This window comes from Notechis scutatus, chromosome 3 (genome assembly GCF_049901735.1).
Source record: "Notechis scutatus isolate UNSWTSFEM ecotype Mainland chromosome 3, rNotScu1.2, whole genome shotgun sequence".
NCBI classification, from domain to species: domain Eukaryota; kingdom Metazoa; phylum Chordata; class Lepidosauria; order Squamata; family Elapidae; genus Notechis; species Notechis scutatus.
The window spans coordinates 56634368-56652376 of record NC_142011.1 but is presented as its reverse complement, the minus strand read 5'-3'; the positions used below and the strand labels follow the sequence as shown (position 1 = coordinate 56652376).

Genomic DNA, 18009 nt, shown 5'->3' with positions numbered 1-18009 from the left:
CTCAGCAATAGAAAGAATACATGCGCCAACCACTTCCGAAAAAAATCTTCCCAAGAAATCTTCAGACGGCAGTTACCAGAAGTCAAACTGCCTTGAAAGCACATTCTCTTCCCTTCATTGCTATTGTGCTGCGTTGATGGAAAGATTGTTGCAGCCACTTTGTCATCTTTGGCAGCAGTCCCCCTATTGCTTGCCCTCAGAGTAGATTGTCCTCACCTCCCAAGTAGGCCATTGCTTAAAAGGGATTATTCAAGTCTTTCCACTTCTATATCAGAAGACAAAAATGTTTGATTTCAACATAGCTTTTACCCAAGTGCTGTGATCAGGTTAAATGCAGAGTTATGAATCTGGTGGTCTTAACATATATATATCCTGGTTGTACAGTTTTTAAATTGTTATTTGTTTTAATTTGTTTTATATTGTTATTTGCATACATCTTTTGGTGTTGTTTAGTTGTATGTTGCGAAAGAGCACCTTATTTCGTTGTTCTCAGGTTCCTGAGCACAATGACAATAAATTTATCTTATCTTATCTTTGATGTGGGATTTACTTTATTTATTCTTTACTTCAGAGCTTTGAGATGTATTTGCCAGATTGAAACACAATAAGTTGTAGGGAGAGAGAAACTGGGAGTTTGGTTGAACATTGCATGCATTTTGCCTTCTATGTCCCATTCCTTTCTGCATATGTCTTCTCAAAATATTTCACAAGCCCAAATAAAGTCTTCAAGCAAAAAGATTGTGTCACAATACTGTGTATGACTATAGAAGGTGGGAACCCATAACTGACTCTGAGTTATCTTGAAAAAACTAAACAGTGGGCATTGGGCAGGGGTGGGATTCAAATTTTTTAACAACTGGTTGTGTGGGCATGGCTTAGTTGATGGGCATGGGTTGGTGGTCATGTGACTGGCTGGGTGTGGCCAACTCAACATCACTCACATTGAGGCATGCATCTCATCGCCTGGCCTCTCATGACTGTGGGGATGCTGCAACAGCCGTAAGTGTGAAAAACAGTCATAAGTCACTTTTTTCAGTGCCATTGTAACTTTGAATGGTCACTCCACACAAGCAAAGTACTAGCAAAGGAGGAAAAAAAACTCCAGAGAAGTTCCTGAGACAGGAAGTCTAGTCCTGCCAAGAATGTAATAAGGGTTAACAGAGAGGCAATTTCTGTAAGCAACAACAGAATGTTTCCTTCCTGCCTTCCTTACAGGATTAGGCCAGTAATTTCTTCTAACAACTGGTTCTCCGAACTGCTTAGAATGTTAACAACCAGTTCTAGAGAATAGGTGTGAACCTGTAGAATCCCACCCCTGGCATTGGGATGAAAAATCTCAAGGCTGCAGTCAAAGTGGAATCTGAGAAGAAATCCTCCCAAATCCACTTCCAAGTTGTTGCCAACAAACAAGAGTCATCCGGAGCGAAGCTCAAGTTGAACACTCTATACATCAAAGTCTGGCTCCTAGCCTTGATATTTCACTAGACTTGAATAATGAGACCTGAAAAGAGGATATGTTCATTAAAAATGATATGAAAACCACTGAAGGACACTAATGTAATAGTGATTATTGAAGAACATTAATATAATAGAATGAATGACTAAATCAAGAATGGAAATGTACAACAGTGGCATCTTAAATCACAAGCATACAGCTTTTGTTAACCTTTTTACCCTAGAGCAGGGGTGTCAAACTCATGGCATTGTGTTGTTGTCACATGACTTATCACGACTTTTCCCCTTCACTAAACCGGGGGTGGGGGTGGCCAGTGCGTGATGCATCCAGCCCCCAGGCCCCGGAGGTTCTGAATAACCTGAGATGAGAAAGGCAGCCTCAAACCAGCAAAGCTCACAATACCACAGTTTCTTTGTTGCTGCTGGGGAGTAATACAGTTAATTTTTCTGAAGTTCATCATTCTCCATTATTTATTCCAATCTAGTCTTCATTTCATAATTACTTTATCCGTATGCTATCTATTAATAGTGCCTGAAATGTGGTAACAAAGACAGCATAATATTATGCCCAATATCATGCCGATAGTTGCAATGTAGCCACTATGGCACACTGCCTTGAATGTAGGACATAGACTTACAACTTAGGAAATATAATAACATTCAGAAATTGCTTGAGCAGGTTTAATTCTGCCTTTTCTCTTGTATCTATCTTTTCATTTTTTTCAGCTACTTAGTATGTCCTTATTACTTTTGCTTTTTCCCATGGTATATTTAGGGTGCTTAGAGGAGTTTTAAAAATTCAAGATGAAAACCACAACCATTTGATAAACGTCTTACTGCTCTGTTCATATGAGATGCACATTTAAAAAAAAGAGTGAGGCTTCAACTACACAAGAACAATCACCTTTGTTTCATCATCTCTGAAATTATTTTCAAATTACTTCAAATAATTCTACCCTGCATTTTCTATTTTATTACGATCACTCAAAATGGCTACTAAAAGTTACCACCATTGCAGTATCCCTGCTGTCACATTATCAAAATTCATCGGCAGTCAGCCCACACTTACAAAACTTCCAAAGCTACTGCGACAGCTGTAACTTCGGGCATGGGTTATAAGCAGGGGTGGGATTCTACCAATTTGTACCTATTCGCTAGAATCAGTTGTTAACATTCTAAGCAGCTCAGTTGTTAGAAGAAATTATGGGCCTAATCCTGTAAGGAAAGCAGGAAGGAAACATTCTGGTGTTGCTTACAGAAACTGCCTCTCTGTTAACCCTTATTACATTCTTGGCAGAACTAGACTTCCTGTCTTAGGAACTTCTCTTGAGTTTTTTTCCCCCTCCTTTGCTGGCACTTTGCTTGTGTGGAGTGACCATTCAAAGTTACAATGGCACTGAAAAAAGTGACTTATGACCGTTTTTAACACTTATGACTGTTGCAGCATCCCCACAGTCATGAAAGGCCAGGTGAGGAGATGCATGTCTCGATGTGAGTGATATTGAGTTTGCCACGCCAAGCCAATAACATGACCACCAAGCCATGCCCACCCAGTCACGTGACCACCAAGCCACGCCCACTAACTAAGCCACACCCACAGAACCGGTTGTTAAAAAATTTGAATCCTACCCCTGGTTATAAGACTCTTTATTCAGCACCGCAGTAATTTCAAAAGGTCACTGAACAAAACTGCTGTAAGCTAGGGCTACCTGTAAATCAATGCACAGAACCCTGATTTTATCTAACAGTGAAAACCTGTAACTGTGAGGGTCAGGCAAATATCATGTAGTAAAGGATTTAGCAATATGACATCAGGAATACTTTGTCTACAAAATAATTTATTTATAAATGTATAAATGTTATAATGTATGCATAATAGATTATATTAATTCATCGCCAGTAAGTTACAATGTAGTTCTGTCTTAGGGTGATGCATGAACATGATCACTATAGTTCACAAATCAGGGTAATGCAATATGTGGATAGATTACCTTATTTTCCCTGTACACTGATGTTAAGAAAATCCCTAAGTATGCACGGGTTTGAAATTAATATAAGCTCACCCAGTAAGGTTCTATTTAATTAAATTGACTTTATTTCTTAATTTCAGTAGTCTGAAATGGACTATGATGAAAATTCTCACATGATGTTCTTGATGGTTCTGAATCTTTTTTGCTGACAAACATTAAAATCATATTAAGAAGCCACTATTTTTATAATAAATTTTACCTGTGGCTATTGAATAACACTCCTGATTGGCATAATATTGTAATAATATGGTTTGAAAGTCAGGACCAAAATGTATTTTGTCTCCAAAAGAAACTGATAATGCCAGATCAAAATAAAGTCCTTTCATCATTCTACTCACAGTTTGGAATCCAACTTCAGAAGAAATCCCAGTTTGTCATATTCTGAAAGACAAAAGCACATTTCATGGAATTTAGTAGACCCATCAGTTTTCCATCAGAGAATTAGAGCCTTTCATGAATGATATAAGCATTTCTAAACTGGAAATGACAGCATTGTTAATAAAGTGTGTATGTGGGGGGAATTAATTAATCAATGATAGAGTTCTGTAAATTCCATTACTGAATCCCTAAAATAAAAACTTCCTGTTTTTTAAATATACCATCATCAACTTAATCTAGAAGAGTGCTCTCAACCCCAGCAATTTTCGGGATATATGCCTGGAAATTCCAGAATTTTTGAAGTCCACACATCTTAAAGTTTCTGAGGGTAAGAAACACATTATCTACACTGAAATACTCTATAATGTATATCTTAATAGTTCTCTTCATTGTGTGACAACATATTTTGCAATTCCTACTATAATTATAGGGTAAAAGATAATTTTAAAATAATCAAAACTACAAAATATGTTTCCTCAAGAATATACTGCAAGTCTTCCTAAAAAGGGTTTTGAGGGAATGGATATTATTCAATAATAAAGCAGAAGTATGAAAACATTATTTTTCTACTTAGAAAGGATACAACAAGTTTACTGACAGTATTTCATTGTGTTCCAAATGGCAGAGTTTAACAAATATTTTAAATTGAATTCTGGACACACATAAATGGAAGAAGTTCGGCTGTTTATTTTTCATGTCTTTAAGTGTTGATGGATATTTGATAGACTATACTGTATTTATATTTCCTCATTAACTTTCCAAACTCAACTTTCAAATAAATTCCAGCACCAATCCAAAACAAATGATTTATGGTTTTGATGATTAGACAGCATTGATTATAGAAAAAAGAGTTGTAGTTCTAACTGTTGTAAAAACGAGAAGCTACTTCTTTGTATCTTATTTATTTATTTATTTATTTATTTATTTATTTATTTATTTGATTTGCCAATTGTTTACAAGATAATAAGTATAAATGTATACATAGTTGTGAATACATGAAATGGTTACATATAAGAAAAATAAAAGAATAAGAGAAACAATAGGACAGGGACGGTAGGCACGTTGGTGCGCTTATGCACGCCCCTACAGACCTCTTAGGAAAGGGGTGAGGTCAATAGTAGACAGTCTAAGGTTAAAGTTTTTGGGGTTTGGGGAAGAAACTACAGAGTCGGGTAGAGTATTCCAGACATTGACCACTCTATTGACCACTCTATCTTGTTTATCTTTTCCATTTTTCTTTATTTCTTGTGCTTTTAGCTTTCTTTTATTCATTCTTTTTCTTTGTTCCTGATACTCACAAGAGAGTGGGGGGAGAGGGAGGAGGAGAGGAGAGTTGGAAGGGACTTTACAGGTCTTCTATCTAGTCCAATCCCCTGCTCAGGCAGGAAACTATACCATTTCAGACAAATGGTTGTCCAATCTTTTCTTAAAAACTTCCAGTGTTACAGCATTTACAACTTCTGGAGATGGAAGATTTATTTATAAACTGGGTGGAGCTGAGCGTTTATTGCATGGATGCCCTTTCAATCGCCTATATGAAGTTAGCAGCAGATTTTTTTTCTTTGTGCCCTAAAAGAGAAACATCTGCTACTATGTAGGATTAAACACTCAACTTTCAGAAAGGGAGATGAGCGTTTTCACCATTAGGCCACTATGCTGCTCTTCCTCACTTTATATTTATATATAATAATTTTTATCTTTCTCACTTTATATTAATGTATAATAATTGTTATCTTCACTTGTAAAACTTTAATAAAAACAAATTAATTGAAACAATGGGAAAAGATAGGTTGTGATTGTCATCAGTTGAAGAATTGTTGCTTTACTTGAGGCTAAACTTAAGGGAACCCAAAGCTTAAATAGTCTAAATTTGTTATTCCAGAATAGTTGCTGACCAAGGAAGAATTTTAGCCAAATAATGTGTGAAAGAAACACACGATAGAACAAACCCAAATGAAAGTAAACTAGTAGAGCTTATCATGTAAACAGCAAAGGCTTTTCCAATTTACTACTTGTATTTGTAGACTACAATTCCATTATCGCAGCTAGCACAAACTTTTACAGATAACTGAATTAAGGGAAAATAGTGTGGCAATTCACTGATTTGGTAGTGAATGAAGCAAAACTTCATCTTTTGAAAGAAAAAAACCCTTCCATTTCAGAAATTATATCAGCCCTTAGGTAAAAAGAGGTAATATATTCAACATTATTCAACTTTGTAGGAAAGTAACTCAAAAAAGCTCACAATCACTGATAATAATATAATAATAAATGTACAATAGAAACACAGAGGCTAACAGCTAAGCATCATGAGCTCAATAAACTATACATTCTTTGTGCCAAACTAAACACTGGCATAATTATGGTGTTTTCCTCTGAGCATCTAGAATCAACCTAGCTGCTGGACAACTAAGTGAAAAATGCTTAGACTTATTGCTGTGTTCCCAACAGACCACCCAAAGAGTCAACAGAAGAGAAAGAGTAGATATATGGGTAATCTGTCCACTTCACATATTCCAGCTGCATCCATATATTTATGCAGAGAGAAGAAAACTAAATCTTCTCCCAGGTGCATTCCTCAAAGGATAAGCCACAAAAACAATGACACTTTTCAAGAATAATTTTGAAGCTCTGTATACATAAGTTAAGCCAACAAATCAACGTAGCAGCCTCAATGCCAGCCTGACAACATTCGTTCCTGAGAAGCCACTCACTTCTACCCACAGTAAAGGAAGAAAAGACGCTTGCTTTTTGATACCCAGGATACCCCTGAATATCTGTATTCAGGTAGTCCTCAACTTACAACAGTTTCATTTAGTGATCGTTCGAAGTTACAACAGCACTGAAAAGAATGATTTAGGACCGTTTTTCACACATACAACCATTGCATCAATTTCTTGGTCATGTGATAAAAATTTAAATGCTTGGCAACTGATGCGTATTTATGATGGTTGCAATGTCCAGGGCTAATGTTTTGTGGTAATGTGATCACCTTTTGAGACCTTCTGACAAGCAAAGGAAATAGGAAAACCAGATTCACTTAATAACCATGTTACTAATTTAACGGGTGCAGTGATTCCCTAGATGGCAAGAAAAGCAGTAAAATGGGTCGAAACTCACTTAACAACTGTTTCACTTAGCAATGGAAATTTTGAGCTCAAAAGTCAAGTCACTATCTGTAGCATATGAATATATAATATAAATAAGTCTAGAAATAGTTACAGATAGACCTGGATATACAACCATTTGTTTAGCAACTGTTCAAAGTTATAAGAACTCTAAAAAAAACGACTTGCAAATGGTTCTCTCATTTACAACTATTGCAGCATTCCCACAGTCACAAGATCAAAATTTGGTTGCTTGGCAACCAGCATGTATTGATAATAGTTGCATCCCAAGGTCATGTGATCACCATTTGCAACCTTCCCAGCCAGCTGGACTCACCTGATTCAGTTAACAACTTCAGTTAACAACTGTGACAAAAAGATCATAACATTGAGTGTGACTCATTTAACAACCACCTTGCTTAGTAATGGATGTTCCAGTCCCAAATATGGTTGTGTACTGAGCACTATCTGTATTATGGAACATAGTTGACCTGTTGCATAACATTGATGTATTTGTTTGATATTTTCAAGTTTGCAAAAGCAATTGTACATTTTGATTATTTGGTTTATTGATAGACATTTTGGCAGGGAAACTGCATAAATTATGGATTTTGGATAAAGATTACAGAAGTTTTTCAAGCATAAGATAGCCATAACTGAAAAGCATCAAGGTAAATGGAAGATGAGTAGAATTAAGCAAGAGTGTGAACATGGCAGTAAAATCAGGGGTTCAGAATTGCTTCACTCCCACCCCTTTTTAATACTCTTTAACATTGATGTTCAGATAGATATTATTTTTACAGAAATAAACTTTTAATTAGGCCGTGCAATGCTTTGGATTTGACTTTGAAGAGGGGCTTTGGAACATATGGAAGTACTAGCACAAATCCTCTATGCAAGTTGTTCAAGCCTCAATCCATTTTTTTCCAGAACCATGTAGCAGCAGGCTCTGGGGACAGGTTTGGCTGCTTTATAATGGATCACAGAGAGATATTGTTTTCTGTCTATTTCAAACAGCCCTTTGCAATTGAATCTGAAGCATTGCACATCCCTGTTTGTTATATCACTAATTATTGAGGTCTCCTAGTGGTTTATAATGAAATAGGAGCATGGTATCAAACATCATGCAGATCAAACTAAAAATAACCAAAATTTAAAAGCCAATTCACAAAGGTATATTTCAATATGATTTAAGCCAACAAAGAAACAAATCTGTACAACTAAGCAGGGACTTGCCTTCCAAAGACCTGGAATGGCGACAGAAAAGGTTTATCTCCAAGTTATTAATGACCCAATGGCAATACAGGCCAGTCTTCCTCAAAAAGCTCAGTGAATGGTTCATCATAGGAAAATCACATAAAAGCTCCTTTCTCAGTTAAGAACTATATACTTTACTATATACTTTACTTACAAATTGTACTTTAAAAGTAACAACCATAACTTTGTATTTGACCCATAAATAAACTGGCAGCCTTGGAACACTTATAAATAAACTCTGGGCCTGGGAGTAAACAGACAATAAAGAATGCAAAAGGACACTATGAGCTCTTTCTGGAAGAAATAAACTTTGGATCATTGGATGACAGATTAGTTAAATACACTGAGTTCGCCTTAAATCCTAATGAGTGGACAAATGCTCACCATCTCAGTGTGCCTCTATAATAATTTATAGCACTTCCATAAGCAGCCCTATAATTTCTTTGATGCTGTCCATCCATCTTATTTGTTCTTTTCCTTCTTCTTTTAATCTTGTCATTTTTCCCCACTTCATTGACTGCTTGCATCAAAAATGCAAAGTTGGTACATATTATCATTGGTTCAGTGGAGTAGTTAGCCTTTATTTGGTTCAAGCTTATTGGTTCTTCTTATGAGTCATGCTTGAGAACCATCTCCAAATATATAATTCAAATGAATCACCTTTCTCTTTTTGTAACTGCGCACACATCACCCTGGAAAGATCATTCCATTAATCAGTGTTGTACCAGAAATCCTTCGTTATCTTATTTGCCATTAACTTCCTACTTAGGATGGATTCATTTCTTCTCTATTTCTATATACACCACCTATTTTTATCATTCTTGAGCCCATTTTGCTTCTTTGCTCAGATCACAAGCATTGTCTTCCTAATTAATTCCATTTTCTGCTTTCATGCATTTTCATTAATTTTAGCTTAAAAAGTGATGCTGTCTATATATCCAAGATTTTTAATGCTTTAATCTCTTACTTTGTTTACACATATTCCAAGGCTGTCATTCTTAGAATAATAATTATTTTGGGGAATAAAAAACTACAGGCAAAATGCATATTTATTTGAGTTTTGTCCCATTTTTATTTCAGTATAAGTAACTCAAGGTGGTGAACATACATAATACTTCTTCCTCCTCCTATTTTCCCCACAACAACTTTTCCTGTAAGATGGGTTGGGAAGAAAGAGAACAACTGGCACAAGTCACTCAGCCTTGCTTTCATGTCTAAGGTGGGACTAGAATTCACTCTCCTGATATCTGGGTCGGCATCTTAACTATTACATTAAACTGAATCTCCATAACCTTTCCCCTCTACCTTTCCTATTCTGAACAAATCTGTTTCTCCAAAACCAGTTTTTAGAATAGCTTCTTGTCCATTTCAAATGATCCTCAGGTTTCTGGTTCATATATTGCCTTGATATAATTTCACTAATTGGCTTGGTGTAAACTATTGTTGCAAGTACCTTCACATTATCTATCTCAGTTATCCAATCTTGTGTCTTTGTTCCATTTCATTTTTCTCTAAGTTATCCATTTAAAACTTTCTCTAAAGAATTAGCTCAATGACTTAGTTTTATTCTCACATCTCTTTTATTTGTTATAGATACATACACCTATCTTTCTCATCTCTAGGCTACACAATCTTGTTCCATATTTGTTGACACAGAACTGTTTAACTGCCTTTTCCCCAAGTTTTAAACAGTTTAATCAGTAGTTCATCTATACTTTCTTATTTGACAGCTGGTCTACCACAGCCTACAACACTTCAATCCCTAATGGAATCAGTTCCTAAATATCCTCTTTCTGCAAATGCTTCTGTCATACTATTATCCCATTTGTAAAGAGCTTCACTATAGTCTTTCTATTTTCCTTTAACCTTATTTGCTTATATTAAATCTCTTCCATTAGGAGTCCCACCTTAGATGTAAATGTTTGTGTGATTTCAGTGATCTTGAAAACTATTTGTTGACATTTTTGACTGAGAACTGTTTTCTCATTCTTTTTGTATTTCACACTAAAAAATTATATTCAGTTATCACACACTCTTTCTGCTACCCAAGTGTTGCAACTTCCATCTTTTATTTATTTATTTATTGGCTACCATGATAGCTTGCTCTAAAAGCCACCTGAATTTTCCCCTCTTCTAGTTTTATAATGCATTTCTTTATGTTACAGTTTTCACACTGTCTTCTTTCCCCAGCCCCAGAATCTTTTTCATCTCTGTTAAAGTATACTGACTGTTTTCTATATTTATGTTATAATCTGACTGAACATCCTCCAGGTAAGACCTTGTTGACAGTCCCATTCTTTTTTATTTTCTATGTTAATCCATACATTTAGCTACCAATATTCACAGAATGATCCATACTCCGCACCTTGAAGTCATTCGAATCCTACATTCCATGGTGACTATATGTGGTGTCAACATAAAGAATCTGTATTTATGCTATTTGACTTAACAAAATATTTTGGCAAAACTTTATTAGCCTGGTTCCTGTGACAAGAGATGACAAGTTTTCTGAGAAGTTGAAAATAAAAAAGTGATCCGGTTTAGATGTTACCCATTTAGCAGAGTTTAAAGAATTCTAATCTGAGATTTTACTTCTTAAAAAAAAAAACAGTCCCCAGGGATTGAAGCATATTCAATGTAACTCTAATTTATAAAAAGGATTGGGGAGGATACAGAAAAATATAATTCAGTTACTTTAATCATTCTTCTAACAGAAGAACAAGTCTTACTGAAGAAGAGACAACCCAAGCAATTAAATAAAAAGCTTGTTCATAGAAGAATGCTTAGAAAATCCATGTTATTACAGGTAGTCCTCAACTTAACAACTGATTGCTTAATGACCATTTGAAGTTATGATGGAGCCCCGACAAAGTATTTGCAATGCCGTTCCAAAATTCTAATGGCTGTTCCTCGCAGTGGCCACATAATTGCATTTTGGATTTACTGTAATCAGATTAAGTCTGCTACTTAAAATGGGCTCTTACTATGCTTCCCCAAAACACGTCTCCATGCATGTCAACTGTATAAATAAAATCTCCATATTGAGGCAATAAGATCTAGCAGAGCATGAGTGCCTAACTTATTGAAATATTTTATTGGACTACTCCCCATTATATCCCTGGCTCTACTTCACTAAAGGTTGATGATCTCTGTTCAGTAGAACTGATCCAAAATGTACATTCACTAAAGCATACAAAAGCACAGGGTGTTATCTCAAGAAGGAACAATAAAGACCACATGTTTTCTAGAAAGAATTTAAGAAAGCCAGTAAAAAATAGCAATTTATCCCAAAGATAAATTGGAGGATGAGGAAGAGTCAGAAACAAACAGCACCTATTTTAGCACTCAGAGTTAGACATTCAGGAAAAACTGGACTGTTTACCCCAGAAAAACCAGGGGTATTCAACATTTCAGGGTCAAATTACACTTTATATTAGATACATAGCCCACAACTGACCCTCATTTTTTTTTAATTCTAAAATAAGCATAGGATGTTGGCCTCTAATGGGTCCACTGTAAAAAAAAAAATTAGAGAAAGATTAAAATCACTTCCTGGAATTTACAACGTTACCTCCCCCACCATCCCATTCCTCTTTCTTGAAGAGGGTTAGAAAAAGAAAAAAGCCTTGACTAAGGATTTTCCCTCTCCCGTATCTCCCTTCAACAGCAAAGAAGAACAATTTGGAAATATAAGCAGGCAAGGATAGAAATTTTCCTCCATTCTTTCATTTCTATTAACAAATCATATTTATTTCTAACAGGGTGCACATTTCCTGAGATATGCAATGATCTGTCCAACATAAAGTAGAAGATGCTGACTACTTTGACCTTGGCCAAGTCTTTGGATCAGTGGAGCATTCTGTATGACTATGCTGAAACTTCACTTACAGACCCTAATACAAAGACAGTTTGGGGCTTCCTAAACACTACACTAGCAGGGAGCTGATGTTTCATATTAACACTCATGTAAATCTGCCTCTCTAATAGAAGTCAGCCTGGTATTTAATACTTTGTCATTGCACTTTCTTCCTTGACACTGGTTCCAATCCAAATCAATCCAATCTCTTGTGCTTTCTTAGAATAAAATAAGTATAGTTAATTACATACTACAATTTAAACATATTATGATAAAGTCTCAAGCTGTCAGTTATTGTTTTCTGAAATGTCTATTGCTTAATTTCATAGGATCACATAGATCCATGGTGGCAAATCTATGGCACGCGTGCCAGAAGTGGCATGCAGAGCCATTTCTGCTGGCACGTGAGCCGTTGCCACAGATCAGGTGTACTACACATGTGCACATGCCTCCTGCCAGCCAGCTGCCATGCATCTGTGGGAGGCGGGGCGCACTCAGGAGACATATGTGCATGTGCAGAGGCACGTGACACGTGGGGGGGGTTGTGCATGCATGCGCAGGGGGCGGGAGGGTTGCATGCGTAGTGCATTATGGGTGCTGGCATGCATGCACATGCACACACGGATGCACTTTCAGCACACAAGGGCAAAAAGTTTAGCCATCACTGACATATATCATAAATATCCGGAGGCATTAAAAATTTTAGAAATGATATTTTCTAGGTAGAACAAAACTTGCTGTCTACGCTCATCTTTGTTTATACTGTACCATACTACCCATCCCATTTCCTTGTTTTCTATCCCTGTCTTTGCTTACAAACAGATAGTCCACAACTTACAACTATTCATTCATGAAAACACTGAACAAAGGGACTTACAATATAACCCAAGCCTAAAGTTATGGCCATTGTCCATGGTCACATAATCAAAATTCAAGTCCATCCACACTTGTGCCTGCAGGAATGCTTTAATTTACCCCACTGTTCTGACCCAAACCCTTTTCCAATAAAACAAAAACGAACCAAAGGGAACAGAAACCTTTTAATAATTCTTACGAATCCCCGGTTAAAAGGCTGCTGCAAACTAATAACTTTAGTAAACACAAGCCTTGCCAAACCTGTGCAAGGCTTGCCAAGAATAACAGAGAAGAAATATTTCACAACACAAGAGTCTTCAAATACCAACTTAAGATACTGCAATGTCCACGAGGCTGGGATTTCAAAACATTTTTGCTTCCTGCAAAGAACGTTTGCTTCACAGCTGGCTTTTATCTTCTTGGAGGGGCCATTACCTTGCAGCTTTACTCCGAGTCACCCATGCTGTTGCAGCTGCTCTTTCCTGCGAGCAATCCTGCATGCACGCGCACTTGGAACAGGCTCCTCGGGAACCTCGTCGCTGCTGCCAGCCCGCATAATCTCTGAAGGCAGCAGTCTACTCCATAATAGTCCTGGCCCCTCATCTGAGTCCTAGGTCTCCTCAGCCATCCGCACCTGCTGCCAGCTAACCACAACACCCACATGCCTATCCCCCTCCAATCTATGTCCTTTTGGCACTCCTGTATGATATCCTGCCTGATGGGATGAAGGTCATCCACCCATCCATCCATGCCCTATTTGACCTCTTAGCAGCTTTCAATACCATCAACCATGGTATTCTTCTAGATTGACTCAGAGAATTGGGCATGTGCAGCACAGTGTTTTGCTTGGCATGGGATCTAGTAATCTGAGGGACTGCCTTTCCCCAAATACACAGCCCATCCTATTAGTTCCCTCAGAGAGGCCTTGCTATGGGTTCCATCTGCATGGGACCTATATTTGATGGGTTCCAGGAGGCCCCACAAATGTGCCATAGGGACCACCTTATGGAACATTATGTCCCCCCACTCCATGAAGTTATATTAGTTCTATCCATGCTAATATTCAGGAAGACCCACAGGACCTAGATATATTATAAGAGTTGGGGGTTCCAGGGAAATAGCGACATTTAAAATGGCTCTTTAAGATGGTCTATATTACCACAGTGATTTTTTATTTTTTTTTTTAAACAAGTTTTATTAATTTTTAAAACACACAAATTATCATTATTCATTACATGTTTAAACCTTTTTTCATTGTAAATTTAACAAGTCAGATAAATTATGATTCTGTTTTAAACCATTTCCATATAACATACAAAAACCTCTTAATCAATTTCTCTTTACTTCTCTTTACTCTTATTCAATATCAAATTATTATTTCATCTATTTCTTTCTGACTTAGTTACCATTATTCTCATTCTATATTTCTGCAAGTTTTTACTAATTCTCCCCCCCAAAAAAATATACACACAACACACAAAACATAAAAATATCTTTTGGAAAGTAACTTGGACCCAGGTATCTCTCTCTTCATGGACTTCAATTATATTCATGCTCATCTTACATATCATTACTTATTTTATTTACCATTCTAAACCTTCTATATTAACTTCTCCACACATTTCACTCTTCTTAATTCTATCTTAATTAATCATCTTAGTTTGAATCATTATATTTGTATCTTTTGTCCATTTTTATCATCCCTTTGTCTCATTCCTTATAAAAAGAAGAAAATAAGTTTCTCCTGAAATCATTAATCAGAGTATGATGCCTTTCTATCTCCCCTAAGTTAATCAAATTAACCTTTAAGATAACATCCAATACCCAATCCGATTTTGCTTGGTACATTCTATCTAACTAGTATATCCAAAATAATTAAATACATAATTAGACAATAAATCCAAATATTAAAAACAAATACTATAATAAAAATTTTATAATAACATCAATACCATAATCTTATTAAACTCTTTAATTAAAACAGTATTCTAAACCTCCCTATTATTAAATTTTAAAGCCAATCATTATTAAACATTTTAGCATTTAATCTCTTATCAACTCTTAAACCATTACAATACTACCGTCTCATCTTATGTACCTTGCAAAATCTTTTTAAAAAAATTATACTTTATCCATTATCCATAAAAATTCCTTTTTTCCATTTAATTTCAAAACATTGTAGCTTTTCTCCACCTTTTCCCTTTCTTTCTTCTCCCAACAAACCTTTCTACCCCCCTTCTTCTAGCCTCTGCCTTACTGGCTTCCCTTCTCTGTCGTATTCCTTTTCCCTTTGTTTACTATCATCATATTGATTTTGCACCTTATTTTTCCCTTTCTTAAATGTTTTTTAGATCTTAAGTCCTTTAGTTCTCTTCTTTTCTCTCTTCCTTCTTTCTTGATCAAATTCTGAGATTCATTAAAAATGGCTCCTTCCTTTCTTTCTTGTTCCTCTGCTGTCTTCATCTGTTGTAATGTTTGTTGATAGTTAGCAAGCGCCATTTCTAAAAAAAAAAGCTTCTTCCACACCATCTTTACCATTTTTTTTGCTTGTTCATATTCTTTTCTTAGTTCCTCAACAGAAAAAGCCATTATAAATCTTTTCTTTTCTTTTCCCTTCTTTCTTCTTACAACAACCAGAATATTCAAAAGAAAATAAAAAAATATAGCAGTCCCAAAGTTATCAGTCAGTCCAAACCAAGGCAGAGTTCTCACTTTCTCCTTCTGGGATAATATCAATCAAAGAGAAAGAAAGTCCAAATCTGTTTAAAATCTTATTGCAATATATTCTAGTCTTCAAATCCTTAAGGCATCTCCTCCAACAAAGTCTTAGCATACAAATATTTTCTTTTTAATCCTCTCTCTTCCCACTCATCGCTTAAAACCAATTTTCACCTAAAAAAATAGGTTTCTTAATATCCAGTTATTTATTCCGTAGGAAAAGAGGAAAGCTATCCTTTCAGCACCATCAAACTGCCGCTTTTTTCCTCTTCTGGCAGATATTATTCAGAAAGTCATACTTTTCAGGAATTTTATTAAATATATCTTAGAGTCCTAGGAGCCAAGAAAAACTTTCTCCTCTCAAGCACTTTCTCCACTTCCTCCTGCGCATTCTTACCCGGCTGCCAGCTTCTTTGTGGCGGCCATTACGGACCGCCGCTGCACCGTCCTGGGAAAAGGGGGTTCTACTGGCCGGGAGGGGTCTGCAACACCCCAAACCCCTCTCCGGATCCCCTACCTTCAGCTGCCCCTGCAGGCAGCCTAGCTCCGCACCCGTCTGGGTCGGAGCCCCAAAGCGGCTAGCGCGGCAGGGATCGCGCAGCCGCAAATCCCTGCCGCTCGCGAAGCCGACAAACCGGAAGTCACTCACCACAGTGATTTTTATAATGATCAGTTTTACAATGATTAGTTGCATGTCAAGAGTCACTTCTGGTGAGACAGGTGGCCATACAAATCTGATAAATGAATACAGATACTCCTTAACTTATGACCATAATTGAACCCAAAATTATAATCCTTGTGGCCATTAGGTAACCGTAAAATTATAGGTTCTTGCAGTCAATAGGTGACCGCAAAGCTCAGTGACTGCAATCTCAGTCCCCCCAATTCAATCATTAAGCAACAGCATGTATTGTCAAGCAGAACAGGGGTTGCTCAGGGGGTTGTGGAGGACTTGGGAGACTTGGCCCAGGCCCAGGCCCAGGCCTGCACCTTTTTTCATTCCTAGGCCTGCAGTACTTTCTCAGTTCACACTGAAGCAGGACCAATTAAGGCATATAAAATATGGACATTATAGAAATCTAGGTCATAAGTTAGAACAAACCTACAGGTCAAATTTACTTCTGTATTTTGTCTGCTGCGAAATTAAGGAACTTATATTTTAAGGAAGTAAAGCTCTGCTTCTCTTGCAACTAAGGATGGGAATGGAAAATTACTGTTGGTGTAAGATAACAGAATAAGCAAGAAAAACATATCCTCTTTTTGTGTTCCTGCCGTAACACAGGATATTGCATTTATCTGTCCTAAGATGCGTGTATAATCAGTTGACCGTAATTTGTGAAAGTGTTAAAGGTAAACGCCCAGACCTATGATGAGGTCATTCTGGGTATAAAGAAACCATCCCAGATGCAGCTGGGTGTTCAGAATTTGTCATGCTAATGCTCTGAACGTGTTGCGCAATAAACCTGATTTCCTCCACCTTTTCCGTGGTCTTGAGTCCTGTCTTCGACATATGACTTGCTGCTACATTTAATGGCGACCCAGATGGGACTCTAGGGGCCCTGAGGCCCTCTGGAGGGGTCCATCCCGACTGCCAGAGTATCGGTGAGTTGTGGGGAACATCCCAGGCGCCATCGGACATTTGAATCCGAGGGACTTCCTTAGACCTCTGTTCCCTGGCATCGGCGATCAGCACCTCCAAGAACCACTACTGAAGGGTAAGAGGAACAGGACTGGGGGCTGGCCAGCTGTGAAAAAGGAAGACGCCTGCAGGCAAGTATTGGACTGGGAAAATAATCCCTCCCTATAAGCAGGGATGGAGGAGAGGACTGATCACCCTCTCTTAAAAGGTAAGGTGGGAGGAATTGTCAGACCTGATTGTGAAGAAAGACTACTGCAGTTCCCATTGGTGACTGTGAGTGTCCAGCACCGTGGGTCAGTAGAAAGCGAGTGGTGCCCGCAGTTCCCATTGGAGACCGTGTGCATCCGGCTCCTTGGGTCGGGTGTGTGTGGATGTGACTCCTTGGTGTGTCTGGAGAAGGAGAGACCCCCTACTCTCCTCTTCAACCCTTTCCCTCAAACTGTCTTGTCTGGTTAAGAGGGTGGCTTATGGGTGGTAAGGAAAGCACTCCTGTCACTCCCTTGGAGGTTATGTTAAAACATTTCAAAGAGGCATACCAATCACAAGATTACGGGTATAAGTGGAGTAGATTAAAATTACGAAAGTTTTGTGAGACAGAGTGGCCCACATTTGGGTTTGGGTGGCCCACTATAGGTACATTTGACATCCCCACTGCAGTACAGGTGCACCGCTTGGTCTTCCACCCTACTCTAGGACATCCAGATCAGGCACCAT

The 18009-nt window shown here is 37.4% G+C and overlaps 1 protein-coding gene across 13 annotated transcripts in view; it reads right to left on the bottom strand.

Annotated features, from left to right (window-relative positions):
- Positions 1-18009, bottom strand: part of ST3GAL3 (ST3 beta-galactoside alpha-2,3-sialyltransferase 3) — a 201869-nt gene that overhangs the window by 133241 nt on the left and 50619 nt on the right. For all 13 annotated transcript variants that reach the window (XM_026665724.2, XM_087960112.1, XM_087960114.1 and 10 more), the window contains one exon: positions 3824-3866. In XM_026665724.2, coding sequence (XP_026521509.2) covers positions 3824-3866 — 43 coding nt within the window. The remainder of the gene's footprint in view (positions 1-3823; positions 3867-18009) is intronic.